At 35.3% G+C, this 12,695-nt stretch overlaps 1 protein-coding gene across 3 annotated transcripts in view; it reads right to left on the reverse strand.

Moving 5' to 3' along the window:
- adamts3 (ADAM metallopeptidase with thrombospondin type 1 motif, 3) overlaps window positions 1-12,695 on the reverse strand; it is a 190,500-nt gene that overhangs the window by 12,208 nt on the left and 165,597 nt on the right. For all 3 annotated transcript variants that reach the window (XM_067438269.1, XM_067438268.1, XM_067438270.1), the window contains 2 exons: window positions 3,201-3,357; window positions 2,836-2,968 (listed from right to left, as the gene is read on the reverse strand). In XM_067438269.1, coding sequence (XP_067294370.1) covers window positions 2,836-2,968; window positions 3,201-3,357 — 290 coding nt within the window. The remainder of the gene's footprint in view (window positions 1-2,835; window positions 2,969-3,200; window positions 3,358-12,695) is intronic.

The raw sequence follows: 12,695 nt of genomic DNA on the forward strand, positions 1-12,695 counted from the left end.
ACACATGTACAACTGGCTAATCAGAGGTCTGTGATCTGGGTCTGTATAAAAGGTGTACTGTAGGTACATTCTTATTGAGTAGTTTTCTTTTTTTGTATATAAAGTAATAATGAGTGATATAATGCTGGATCAATATAACTTTTTTATTAAAAAAAACAAAAAAAACCACATATTAAATAATGTATGCATCACCTAATTAATTTACTGTTCATGAGTCGTGCATTCACCATGTGTCTGCAAAACCTTAACTGTCCTCATCTCTTTTTTAAATAATGTGCGGCCCATGAATTTTTCAGTCATACAGTAAAACAAGGAAGGAAAGTAAATAACAATATATATATATATATATATATATATATATATATATATATATATATATATATATATATATATATATATATATATATATATATATATATATATATATATATATATATAAAATAAAAAAACATTTTATTTTTATTTTGTTCGTCCCAATCACTGGGTTGAGTCTGTAGGGTCATTTTTTGAGGTTATGTTTTTGTTAGGTTATTTTGTTAGTGGCTGGGTCTATCTCCCTGTCTATTAAAACAGCAGAAAATGTGAAGCTGACATCATGCCATGTTAAGTTCTGGGTAGCTGTCTTGTTTAGACACCATATCAGGAGGATCTGCCAGTGAATTTAGGGCAGTTTTTTTTTTTTTTTTTTCTATTGTGTAATATGTCACCATGCATGCTCCATTGAGAGTTGCTAAAGTAACTCATATCATCATACCACAATGTAATATGTTTTTCTTTTGCCTTTCAGGGAAGCAAGTTGATGGAGTGGCAAGAAGACACTAGAAAGCAAATCTATTATTAATGTCACTGATTAAACGCTAGGAAATATCAATATCACTCAATAAAATAATCAATAATGGAGAATTTATGGTTATAGCATGTGAAATGCTCCCTGGACTGTGCTAAAATGCTGCCCACTGCCAAAGGAGGAGGATGAGTGTGGTCTGGCGTTCGACCGTCCACAGCTCTCTGAGCCCCCTTAGGACTCAGAGATAAAGAATTGCTTTTCCTTTCCTTTCCTTTCCTTTCCTTTCCTTTCCTTTCCTTTCCTTTCCTTTCCTTTCCTTTCCTTTCCTTTCCTTTCCTTTCCTTTCCTTTCCTTTCCTTTCCTTTTTTGTTTTGTTTTTTTGGGTACTACTGGCTTTGATGCCAGCAGTGAAACGAAAAAAAGCTCCTGCTGTTCTCCTCTGTCTCACAGAGTGTCGAGCAGACCCATGGCTGTGCTTATACACATATTGTAAGCAGCAGAGGGGACTCAAGCTTTCTGGAGAAAGAAGAGTCAGCTGGTGTGCCGATGTGGTCATGTTCTCCTGCGAAAAACATAAACCACCCACGAACACAGTCCCGGCATACATATGCCCGGGCATGTTATACGGTAATCGTGGCCATCAATGAGAACAGGATACAACTGTATCCAGAAACACACAAGTAAAGATGCAAGCTTTACCTGTGTAAGCTCTTTTAGGAACTGCTCTCCTTGGTGCTGAAGCACACAGGTGGATGGTCACGGCAACACAGACAGGGAATGTCTCTCTCTCTCTCTCTCTCTCTCTCTCTCTCTCTCTCTCTCTCTCTCTCTCTCTCTCTCTCTCTCTCTCTCTCTCTCTCTCTCTCTCTCTCTCTCTCTCTCTCTCTCTCTCTCTCTCTCTCTCTCTCTCTCTCTCTCTCTCTCTCTCTCTCTCTCTCAGAAGGCGCAGCCCTAACCAGCTGTGAGATCAGCTTTTCAGCACTCTCCACAGCTCAATACAAACAAAATAGAAAAAAAGATAGAGAGAAGAGAAATTTGAGCCCTCTGTAGTGCCGTCACTCCAACACCAGACAAGAAGAGGTCCACTCGGAAAGCTTGACTCGTTATAATGTCAGCACATGCTTTGTAGAGAGCAGGAAACATTCACTGCTCGGCTCTGAAGGCAGAAAGCTGGTTAATGCAAGGCACCAACTGCTCATTTACACTCATTTACACCACTCAGTTACACTCGAAGTAGATTGGTCTCTCTGGCTCGATTACTATTCATCGGTCTTCGTGTATAGTTTTATAGCGATTACTATTCATCATCATTCAAGTGACCGATTGAATGGGAACTGTGAAATATGCTGTTTTTCAGAGCTTTATTCATCCAAAATAAAGGATGCATTGTGTAAACACATGGGTCGTGTAGTGTATTTTACAAAATTGTATTGCTGCAGTAGATATGCTGCATATAGACCCTACTAAATGTACTAAATGTATTTAAATGTAAAAATCTTTTTGGATTTGATGTACACTCAGTGGCACATGTAGGTTGATTAAATACTGAAGGGTCTTAATTCTTATATGTGCATTACTTTTAATCATAAAAGCAGGTCATGACAAATGCTTGATGAAAACAAAACAAAACAAAAGTTGCAGCAGATTTATTTGTGGTTTTCTATGGAACAGGAAATAAATATCTTCATCTATCAGTTGAAATGTAACTAAGGCTACAGATTCAGTAGAAACTATAAGCCGAGGCAATCTATTCCCAGATATGTAGCATACATGCACAATCACACTCTGAGATTTCTTCTTGGCCTCTGACAAGAGAAATTAATTAAGCAAGACCTCCCTGTGGTATAAAGCAATCAAAACCCTGCTCTGGGCTCTCCGAGCTAGACTGGCAAAGGATGAGTACTTATACATTATTTAGGGATGTTTAGATTGAGTTAAATACAATGATAATCACACACTGTACCGTGGCACACCATTTTAGCTATCATTTCAATGAAAGGGACTACAGTTATTGTGAGTAGGGTTAAAAAAGTCTAAATTGAACTTACTGTGGTTGCGTGCAGTCCTGTAAGTTACACATTCTGCGAATAGGTTTGGGTTTCTTGTTAATGTCACAGTAGCCTCTGTGCACCATTTTGTTGTCACCTTTTTTACGACACCCATATTTGGTGTATTGGAATCCTGAAGAGTGAATCAAATGAAAGAACAGAAAGAAACATGACGTGTAATGAAGTGAACCAGTCTTCAATCATTTTTGAAAAATCTGGCTTTGCAGAACAAAGTCTCTCATACCCTCAAAAGACATGTCTATCGACAATTATTAGTCATCACAAAATAATTACATGATATTTTTATTTAGGAAAATATTTGAGTAACCTAAGTAACCTGAGAGATCGTATTAAGGGAATGTTACCTCCACCACAAGGTCTTGAACATTGAGACCAGCTTTTAAGAGCCCACTCATACGTGTCCTCCTGAATAACATTATTGTTGTTAAGGGGCACTGAATCTTCATGGATGATGTATTTGTACATCAGCGTGGATCTCGTCTCATTGTCTTTAGGCATGATCTAATGGAGATGGAAAAACAATAGGACAAAAGTTCAGATATAACAAAATGCCTGTAAAAAATATTTACAGGCGTTTGATTATGTACGCAGGAATTTAACATTGTTCATGCATATGTAAGAGTATGCCGATTTATGTGTTGGCCTCTGTGCGAGATGATTCAGTTGAGGATCTGTTTAACTGCATTTGAAACAAAACGAGCATGACCAGCCTAATTCCACACGCTTGTGTTGTTTCAAGGAAGACAAATTTTGCATTAGTTTCCTGTTGTAACCACAATTTCATGTATACTTCAGAAAGTCATATTCTAATAATGATTATTATTTTCTTAATATGACAGCAAACTGATATAAAAGCGGTGAGCAAGTCAGAGATTAGCATCCAGCACACACTTAATTGTAAACTTATTTGAAGTAATTTCAGAAATAAGTCTCTGTGTGTAAAGGTTGCAATGTCATTCACTGAAAAAATAGGTGTGTTGGACATACATGATTTAATCATGTACATCGGTTCCACATGATTCAATTGAGTTAAACAGACATGATTTTATCACATAACTTCAACATCATGGAATGAAGAAATTTTTAAGTAACCCAATTGCGTAATCTCAAAATGATTTTAATATGGCTTCCTAACAACAGTGGTGTGCACAGGGGGGCTTGAGACCTGTCTGCCTCTTTAATCAAATCACAAGCTTATTTTGTTTTAGTATATTTTTGTGGTGACTTGACTGATTAATAAGACTGTACTAACTAGCTTTCATTCTGTTAGTCAGCAATAGCACATAAGTGCACATAAGTGTCTCAATCCACAGCCTTAGCAATCACTCCGCTTTTCTCCACTATGGTACAGTATAATTTAAATGGTTCTAATTATTGCAACAATTAAACATGAAACACTATTTAACAATATAAAGTCTCCCCTTTTTTGCCCGTGTTAACATAAAATAACACTTAAGTTCAACAATTTTACTCTTTTCGTCAAGTCCCAAAAAAGCATGCTGGGAACTACAGTTTCAGCAAAAATCATCTTCACTGTCAGAAAAAAAAGGTACATTGCTGTCACTGGGGCGGTACCCTAAGGTACAAAACCAAAAAGGTACTAATATGTACCTTTAAGGTACTACTATGCTCCTTTAAGGTACTAATTTGCACTCTTAAAGTACTGATATGTACCTTTTAAGGTATTAATATGTACCATTTAGGGAACCCATTTACGGTGTACCTTTTCACTTTTGTACCTTAGGGTACCACCCCAGTGACAGAACTGTACCTTTTTTTCTGAGAGTGTTGGAGTACTTAACTGGTTCACATTTACCCCAAATAATGTAATCTAGTAGATTGCACATTTTAGAGAATTACATTAATCGAAAGCAAAGAAATCACGTTTAGAAGAGAGACACAATTTTGTTGTGTCGATCGCAAATAATATGATTAAATAAATTGGACAATGTATGTTTTCCTTTTTTTTCAGTGTTACTAGAGTTCATTACTCTGTCTGATCTGTATAAAAATGGAGAACATTCTATTGTTGCTCTGCCTAGATAGTTTACCTTTGTTCTTTTCTTTGGTTATCATCATTTTATTATTTTTAATTCTCTTTACATTATATTAATTTTCTTATGCATTTGTCATCCCTATTTTAATTCCTTTCTATGTAAAGCACTTTGAATTGCCATTGTGTATGAAATGTGCTATATAAATAAACTTGCCTTGCCTTGCCTTGCCTTGCCTTGCCTAGATTGTTCATTTAATTTATATGCAAGCAAGGCAATATAGTAATTTAAGTCATTTAAAATTCTCTGTGCAACTTTTAAATTGCCTGGTATTCTTGAATTGGCCTTGCTGAGAACCATGAATAGAGGCAAATCACAGTATTCAAATTATGTTTTGATTAATTCACCTGGCAGAGGACAGTGAATACAGGAGAAAATAAAAGGATATCAAAGTGAAAAAAAGAAAAGAAAACAAAATCACTGTATTGTAGCAGAACCACATTTTTTTTTTGTAACCTGAGGACTTAGATGACTTATGGTCATTAAAGTATTATTGTATTATGGATACATTTTATACATTTTACAGGGAAATGTGTCTTTCCATTAGTTTGTGCTTTACAGAAACTAGGTCATACCACACACACACACACACACACACACACACACACACACACACACACACACACACACACACACACACACACACACACACACACACACACACACACACACACACACACACACACACACACACACACACACACACACACACACAACAAAATCCTATTCAAGCGGGATTTTCAAGCTGAAGTAGAAGAACTGTTGTGCTTTGACAAGTCAAATCCTTCAACTTAATCTAGCTAACGTGTTGTGGCATGACCTGAAAAGTTAATGTGAGATAGTTACATTATAAGATTGGCCTGAAGAAAGACTGTAAAAAGAAACAGACCAACATAACAAACAAACTTTAATGATAACACTCAGGAACAAAGAAGAATGACACAGAAACCACATTTCACCATTAGATTCAACCGCGCTGAGGAGCTGCACCGAAGCATAACTCTTGTTGACAACTCTGCAAATAACTGCAAATGCACGCTTCAAACAGAGAGGGTGACACAGAGGTAAAACATATGGACTACAGCTTTAAATACTCTCCTCCCATAAATGTTGTGTAAATGTCCATGCCTTTTTATGCAATTTTTTTCACTGTGTGTCTTAAGTAAATCCTGACAGTAAATGTATTTATTTATTTTACAGCAAAGGACGGTTTGCACTGTGATAAATCTACAAAATGTCCAAGTTATACTCTCAGTATCTATCACATTTAGAACAGTGACTTAAGACATCTACAAACGATTCTATGATTCTTTTTCTTCTGTTCACCCATGGAAAATTAAAATTCCATGTATTTAATTTAGTTGGTCACACTACAGATCTGAAACTCAATATTTCTGACAATGACAATGTGATCCATGTTATTTAGGAGTGGAAAATTTGTCCTATGACAAAATAAATATTTTAATATTGCTGAATTTAATCTCAGACAATAAACAATTAAAAATAAATAAATTGTGACAAGCGATTAGTGATTAAGGCTTTAGTGATTAAACATCTGTCAGAGAAATAAAATTGAGCGCAAATCTAATCTTCTATATCAAATGCAAAAGCTTAGATGAAGGGTCAAATTGTATAATAAACTACGACTAAAGACAATTTCAGAAAACTCAAAAACTCATTGTCTATACTCTCTAATATGTTACCAACAGCAAAACGTGTTTATTACCTGAGCATTAAGATATATACCATATATATACAATTAGTAAATATGTTGTTAATTTTTTTCCATTTATTTTTATTTAATATTTAGGGATAAATTCAGTGTCATCACATCTCACTGCAGTATCACTGATCGTTCTCTTTGCATTAAAGGTGCCCTAGAATGATTTGAAACAGGATTTAGACCGTATCATAGTACTGAGACTGCTCTAATTAGAGTTACAAATGATTTACTCTTATCATCTGATCGTGGTTGTATCTCTCTATTAGTGTTACTCGATCTTAGCGCTGCATTCGATACTATTGATCACAATATTCTTCTGAATAGAATCGAAAATGATGTTGGCATTAGTGGAACTGCATTGGCATGGTTTAAATCGTACTTATCTACTCGTTATCAGTTTGTAGCAGTAAATGAAGAGATGTCACACCGATCACAAGTTCAGTATGGGGTACCGCAAGGCTCAGTGTTAGGACCGCTGCTCTTCACCCTGTATATGCTACCACTGGGAGATATCATTAGGAAACATGGCGTTAGTTTTCATTGTTATGCTGACAATACTCAGCTCTATATTTCCTCACGCCCTGATGAAACCTACAAATTGACAAGATTAATGGAATGCATAGCTGATATAAAAAAATTGGATGAATAGTAATTTCCTGCAACTTAATTCAGATAAAACTGAATTTTTAATTATTGGACAGAAAAGTTCCACAAGTAGTAACCGAGAATACTGTCTAACACTCGATGACTTCTCTGTCAAGCCCTCGTCGTCAGTGAGGAACCTGGGTGTGCTCTTTGATACCAATCTTTCATTTGAAAGCCACGTTTCTAGCATCTGTAAAACCGCATTCTACCATCTTAAAAATATATCTAAATTATGGCACATGCTTTCAATGCAAAATGCTGAACAGTTAGTACATGCGTTCATGAGCTCAAGGCTAGATTATTGTAATGCTCTACTGGGTGGTTGCCCTGCTCGCTTAATAAACAAACTCCAACTAGTCCAAAACGCAGCAGCTCGAGTTCTTACTAGAACCAGGAAGTATGATCATATTAGTCCAGTTCTGTCAACACTGCACTGGCTCCCTATTACACATCGCATTCATTTAAAAATCTTGCTTATTACTTACAAAGCACTAAATGGTTTAGCTCCCCAGTACTTAAGCGAGTTCTTAACACATTATACTCCATCACGTCTATTGCGGTCTCAAAACTCTGGCCAGTTGATAATACCTAGAATATCTAAATCAACTGCAGGCGGTCGATCCTTTTCCTACTTAGCTCCTAAACTCTGGAATAGTTTTCCTAGCATTGTTCGGGAAGCAGACACACTCTGTCAGTTTAAATCTAGACTAAAAACACATCTCTTTACAATGCAATACACATAGAACATGTTTAACTTTCATTATTCAAATCAATTGACTGATTGTTAGGCTGCATTAACAAGGTCAGCCGGAACCGGGAACACTTCCCATAACACCTGATGTAGTTATGTACATCATAAAAAGAGTGGCATCTACGCTAATGTTAGTCTCTCTGTTTATCCCGAGGTTTATCCCGGATCCGGGCAGTGTCCGGATCGGATGCTGGACCTGCGCCTGGACATGACCAGCTCATCCTGGAGTGTCTGCTGAGCCGTGTCAGTTGGTGTCTCCTTCGAATTTGCCTCGCCGGTACGTCATGCTCAAAAATCCGTCTCAGGCAATAAATAATTCCGATCTTTCATGTATTCATACTCTTGTGTAATCGACGCACCATCCTAAATAAACCCGTCTCTCCCGTGATACCCTGAAATTTTGAATATTCCGATCTAATATGATTTCTGACCTGTAAGGTTGTCAGAATAATAATCATACACGTGTGTTAATAGGCCAGATGAGAACTGGCACTCCGACTGAGTCTGGTTTCTCCCAAGGTTTATTTTTCTCCATCATGCCCAGATGGAGTTTTGGTCCCTTGCCACTGTCGCCTTTGGCTTGGCTTGCTCAGTTGGGGACACTAAAATTATGATCAAAGTTAATCAACTAATTATACAAATAAAATTTATGAATTAGGTTTTATTTAATTCTATAAACTATAATACGTATCTGCCAACATTGTCGCTATATGATAAGTAAGGGATAATGTACACCCAGCCGGTTGTTATCGCAGAATAAACCCCGACAGAGTGATCAGGACAGGTCTTGCATCACTCTGAAGGGGTTTATTCTGCGATAACAACCGGCTGGGTGTACATTATCCCGCTTATTACACGGCTACTAGTCTCAAATAAATAATTATTAGACACAAAATATTGTCTCGAGATTAAATATTTTATTAGCTCTTAGACAAAGCTTCCGCGACGGAAAACAGTTCCAACCTGCTTTAAGCCTTTATCTAGCCTATTGCTGAAGATTTGCCATATGCCCTAGCTAAATGTTGAAAATGAATGCTGAAAGGGTTAGTTCACCCAAAAATGAAACCAAGCCTATGATTTACTCACCCTCAACTTATCATAAGTGTATATGACATTCTTCTTTCAGACAAATACAATCGGAGTTATATTTAAAAAGTCCAGGCTAACGTTAAGCATAGAAGTAGTACCGGTCAAGATAACTCGTAGTATGAGCGGGTGTTATCTGGAAATAACGTACCGCTGGAATGCGCGATTGACCAATCAGAATCAAGTATTTCACAGAGCCGTGTAATAAATTAAAATAAGCTGATAACATCACTGTTTTCTCCAGAAAGACTGTAAATCCAAATCTAATTTTGTTGCAATATTATACTGTTTATCACTGTGAAGCTGCTTTGACACAATCATGATTGTAAAAGCGCTATATAAATAAAGTTGATTGATTGATTGATATAGGGCACCTTTAAGAAAAATATATATTCTCTTTATAAATAGATTATTAATTATTTAAAAATAGGTGTTAGTGCAAATCTCTCATTCTCTCTCCTCAAAAACATTTAATACACCACAATACCTCACATCTTTGTTTCTTTTAAAACCACTACTGAAAAAACTAATTCAAAACCCAATGTCACTGGTTGTCCCCTTGAATTATGTTTAAACTGTCAGTGTTTCTAGACCAATTTCTCTCTTTCTCAACCTTCCACATTCACACTAGGCTCTGATCTCTAGCGAAAGAATGAGTTCAGAGAGATGAAAAAAAGCTTGAGCTTTGACTACAACATTCAAAGACGGGTTATCTTCACTCTTATTCCATTTACTTCAGGACCTTTAGTTTACACACAGACGCACACGCGCGCGCGCACACACACGCGCACACACACACACACGTGCACACACACACACACACACACACACACACACACACACACACGCACGCACGCACACACACACACACACAGTTTCAACAGAAACTCTTTAAGTGGGGGTGGTGGAGGTGAATATATTTCACACAATAGAAAGTTAAATAACGGGCATGTATCAAGCTAACAGGCAAGCAGCAACGTCTGAAACTCATCTCAATCTGTTGGACAACATTATCAGTTCAATTAACATATTTTACAGATGTCAAAGATTGCAAATGTCAGCTTTACACTGCCCATGAGGGAAAATAGGTGTGCTGTTTTGTGTCTGATTTTCTGATAAACAAGGGGGAAAAGAATCCAAAAACAAGACATCAGACAGTATATGGTGTACCCATATAGTGTGTGTGTTTGTTTGTGTGTGTGTGTGTGTGTGTGTGTGTGTGTGTGTGTGTGTGGAGGGGGGGGGGGGCTCTCTGTATGCTTCAAATACAAATATACTAAGACCAATCTAAGACCACTCTTACACTAAGATTACAGTCTACAGCACTGTATTTTATTTTATTTTATTTTTTACAATCATTCTATTTTAATCTCACCATGGCAAGAGATTATTAGTGAGCCGTGCATTTTCATTAACATACTTATTAAAATGATGAGCTGTTTGGTATAATCCATAATGATACCATAATTCCTATTTACCAACAAAGAATGAAGACAAAGTTTTAATACCAAAAAAAAAAAAAAAGGAAAAGCATGTCGCCTATTTGTCTTTGAACATTTGTGAATAAGGCTTTTATTCTTCTCACAACGAAAAAAATAAAATTGAATTGCACAATGGTTGCTATGGTCAACCAACAAATTTATATTTAGTTTATAGTTCAGATCAAAACTCATTATAAAAGTCGTTACTCAACTCGTTTTGTTGCCATGCAGCTGGCTTTTGACAAAGGGGTAAATCTGTACTAAATTAGAAACATGATATGAGTGTCATATACATATTATATTTAAAGTCTTCCAGGGCCAAACGACTGCTTTGTAAGAGGAACAGAACAAAAATCCTCTCCATCCGCTGTAACGGTCAAACTAAATTAATTGTCGCCTGAAGAACTATTATGCCAGATCTTATTGTGAAATTCCATTGGCTCTCATGTGTCTCATATGTGACCCTGGATCATAAAACCAGTCATAAGCTGCACGGTTATATTCGTGGCAACAACAATTGTATGGGTCAATATTATAATTTTTTTAATGCCAAAAATCATTGGGATATTAAGTAAAAAGTTCCATTAAGATATTTTGTAAATGTCCTATCGTAAAAATAAATAAAAAAATAAATAATAATAATAATAATAATAATAATTATTATTATTATTATTATTATTATTATTATTATTTTAACAGTAGGACATTTACAAAATATATTTTATCTTTATATATATATATATATATATATATATATATATATATATATATATATATATATATATATGTAAAATATTAGCAGAAGTTATTTTCATTGCTAAGGACTTCATTTGGACAACTTTAAAGGCAATTTTCTCAATATTTAGATTTTTTTGTGCACCCTCAGATTCCAGATATTCAAATAGTTATATCTTGACCAAATTTCGTCCTATCTAAACAAAGCATAAATCAATGAAAGGCTTGTTTTTAGCTTTCATATGTATAAATCTAAAAAAAGACCTTATGACTGGTTTTGTTGTCCAGGTTCATATTTAATGTTATCGTGTTTACATGACGTGAAAGTGAAAACGAAAACTGACAGAGCTTTTGCCATCTGTCGCTGCATTAACTGCACATTCTCTCAGGGAGATGAATCTCCCTCAACATAAGATAATGGTAGCTTATATCAACAATCTTAATTAACTGCATGGCTTACTATTTCTCTTGTGGACCATACATTAATGAGAAGAATCAATATTTCTTGTTAAACTTTTTTTTCTTGTTTGAAGCTGCTTTTGATTTTCATAGATGACTGATTTGTGCTATGTTTGAACCTGTTATTAGCCATCAGTGATATGTTTGACTATCGTTGATGCACTGTGCTATTGTCTAACCTTAGCTGGAAATTCCACTTGCCAATTCCATTAGCAATTTTTTTAAAACTCAGAGGTGATTGGGGCTCCCAAGCGACACCCCATTTGTCAAAAACAAAAAAAAACAACAAACAAGAACAATATTTTCGACATAACGTCTATGTTATCTACGTTCCCTGAGGGTTACGACAGTATAGAGGTAAAGCAAGATGCTTGACCATGCATCCGTTTTTTAAGTTTTGAGAGTAAGGAAGGGCTGGAAAATGAGTTGCTTACACTGTAAAAAAATATTTAGAAAAAAAGTTTCCTGGTTGCCTTAATATTTTGAGTTAATTGAAATTAAATTTTTGAGTTAATGCAATGTAATTTTTTTGAGATTCGACAACTAAAACTAAACTAAAATATTATTAAAATATTTTGTAAGCATATTGGGTAATTGTGTATGTTTTATTTCTGATAACGCAGTGAAACATGCCAAATATGATTTATCATTTTTTTTATGTGGTTTAGATACAATAATATTTTGAGTTTCAATTTATTAAAAACATGTCCTTCATTGTATCAATTTTTTAATTTCAATAAACTCAAAATTTTAAGGCAACCGGGTTACTTTTTTAAGTTAAACCAACAAAAACCAACAATATTTTTTTACAGTGTACATTTTTTTTTAATATTTAATATATTAAAATATTTTTTAGGGATGCAATGATAATACACAGTCTAGAAAATAAGGATTTTTTTTTATTA

This window comes from Pseudorasbora parva, chromosome 3 (assembly GCF_024679245.1).
Source record: "Pseudorasbora parva isolate DD20220531a chromosome 3, ASM2467924v1, whole genome shotgun sequence".
In the NCBI taxonomy this organism is placed as follows: Eukaryota; Metazoa; Chordata; class Actinopteri; order Cypriniformes; family Gobionidae; genus Pseudorasbora; species Pseudorasbora parva.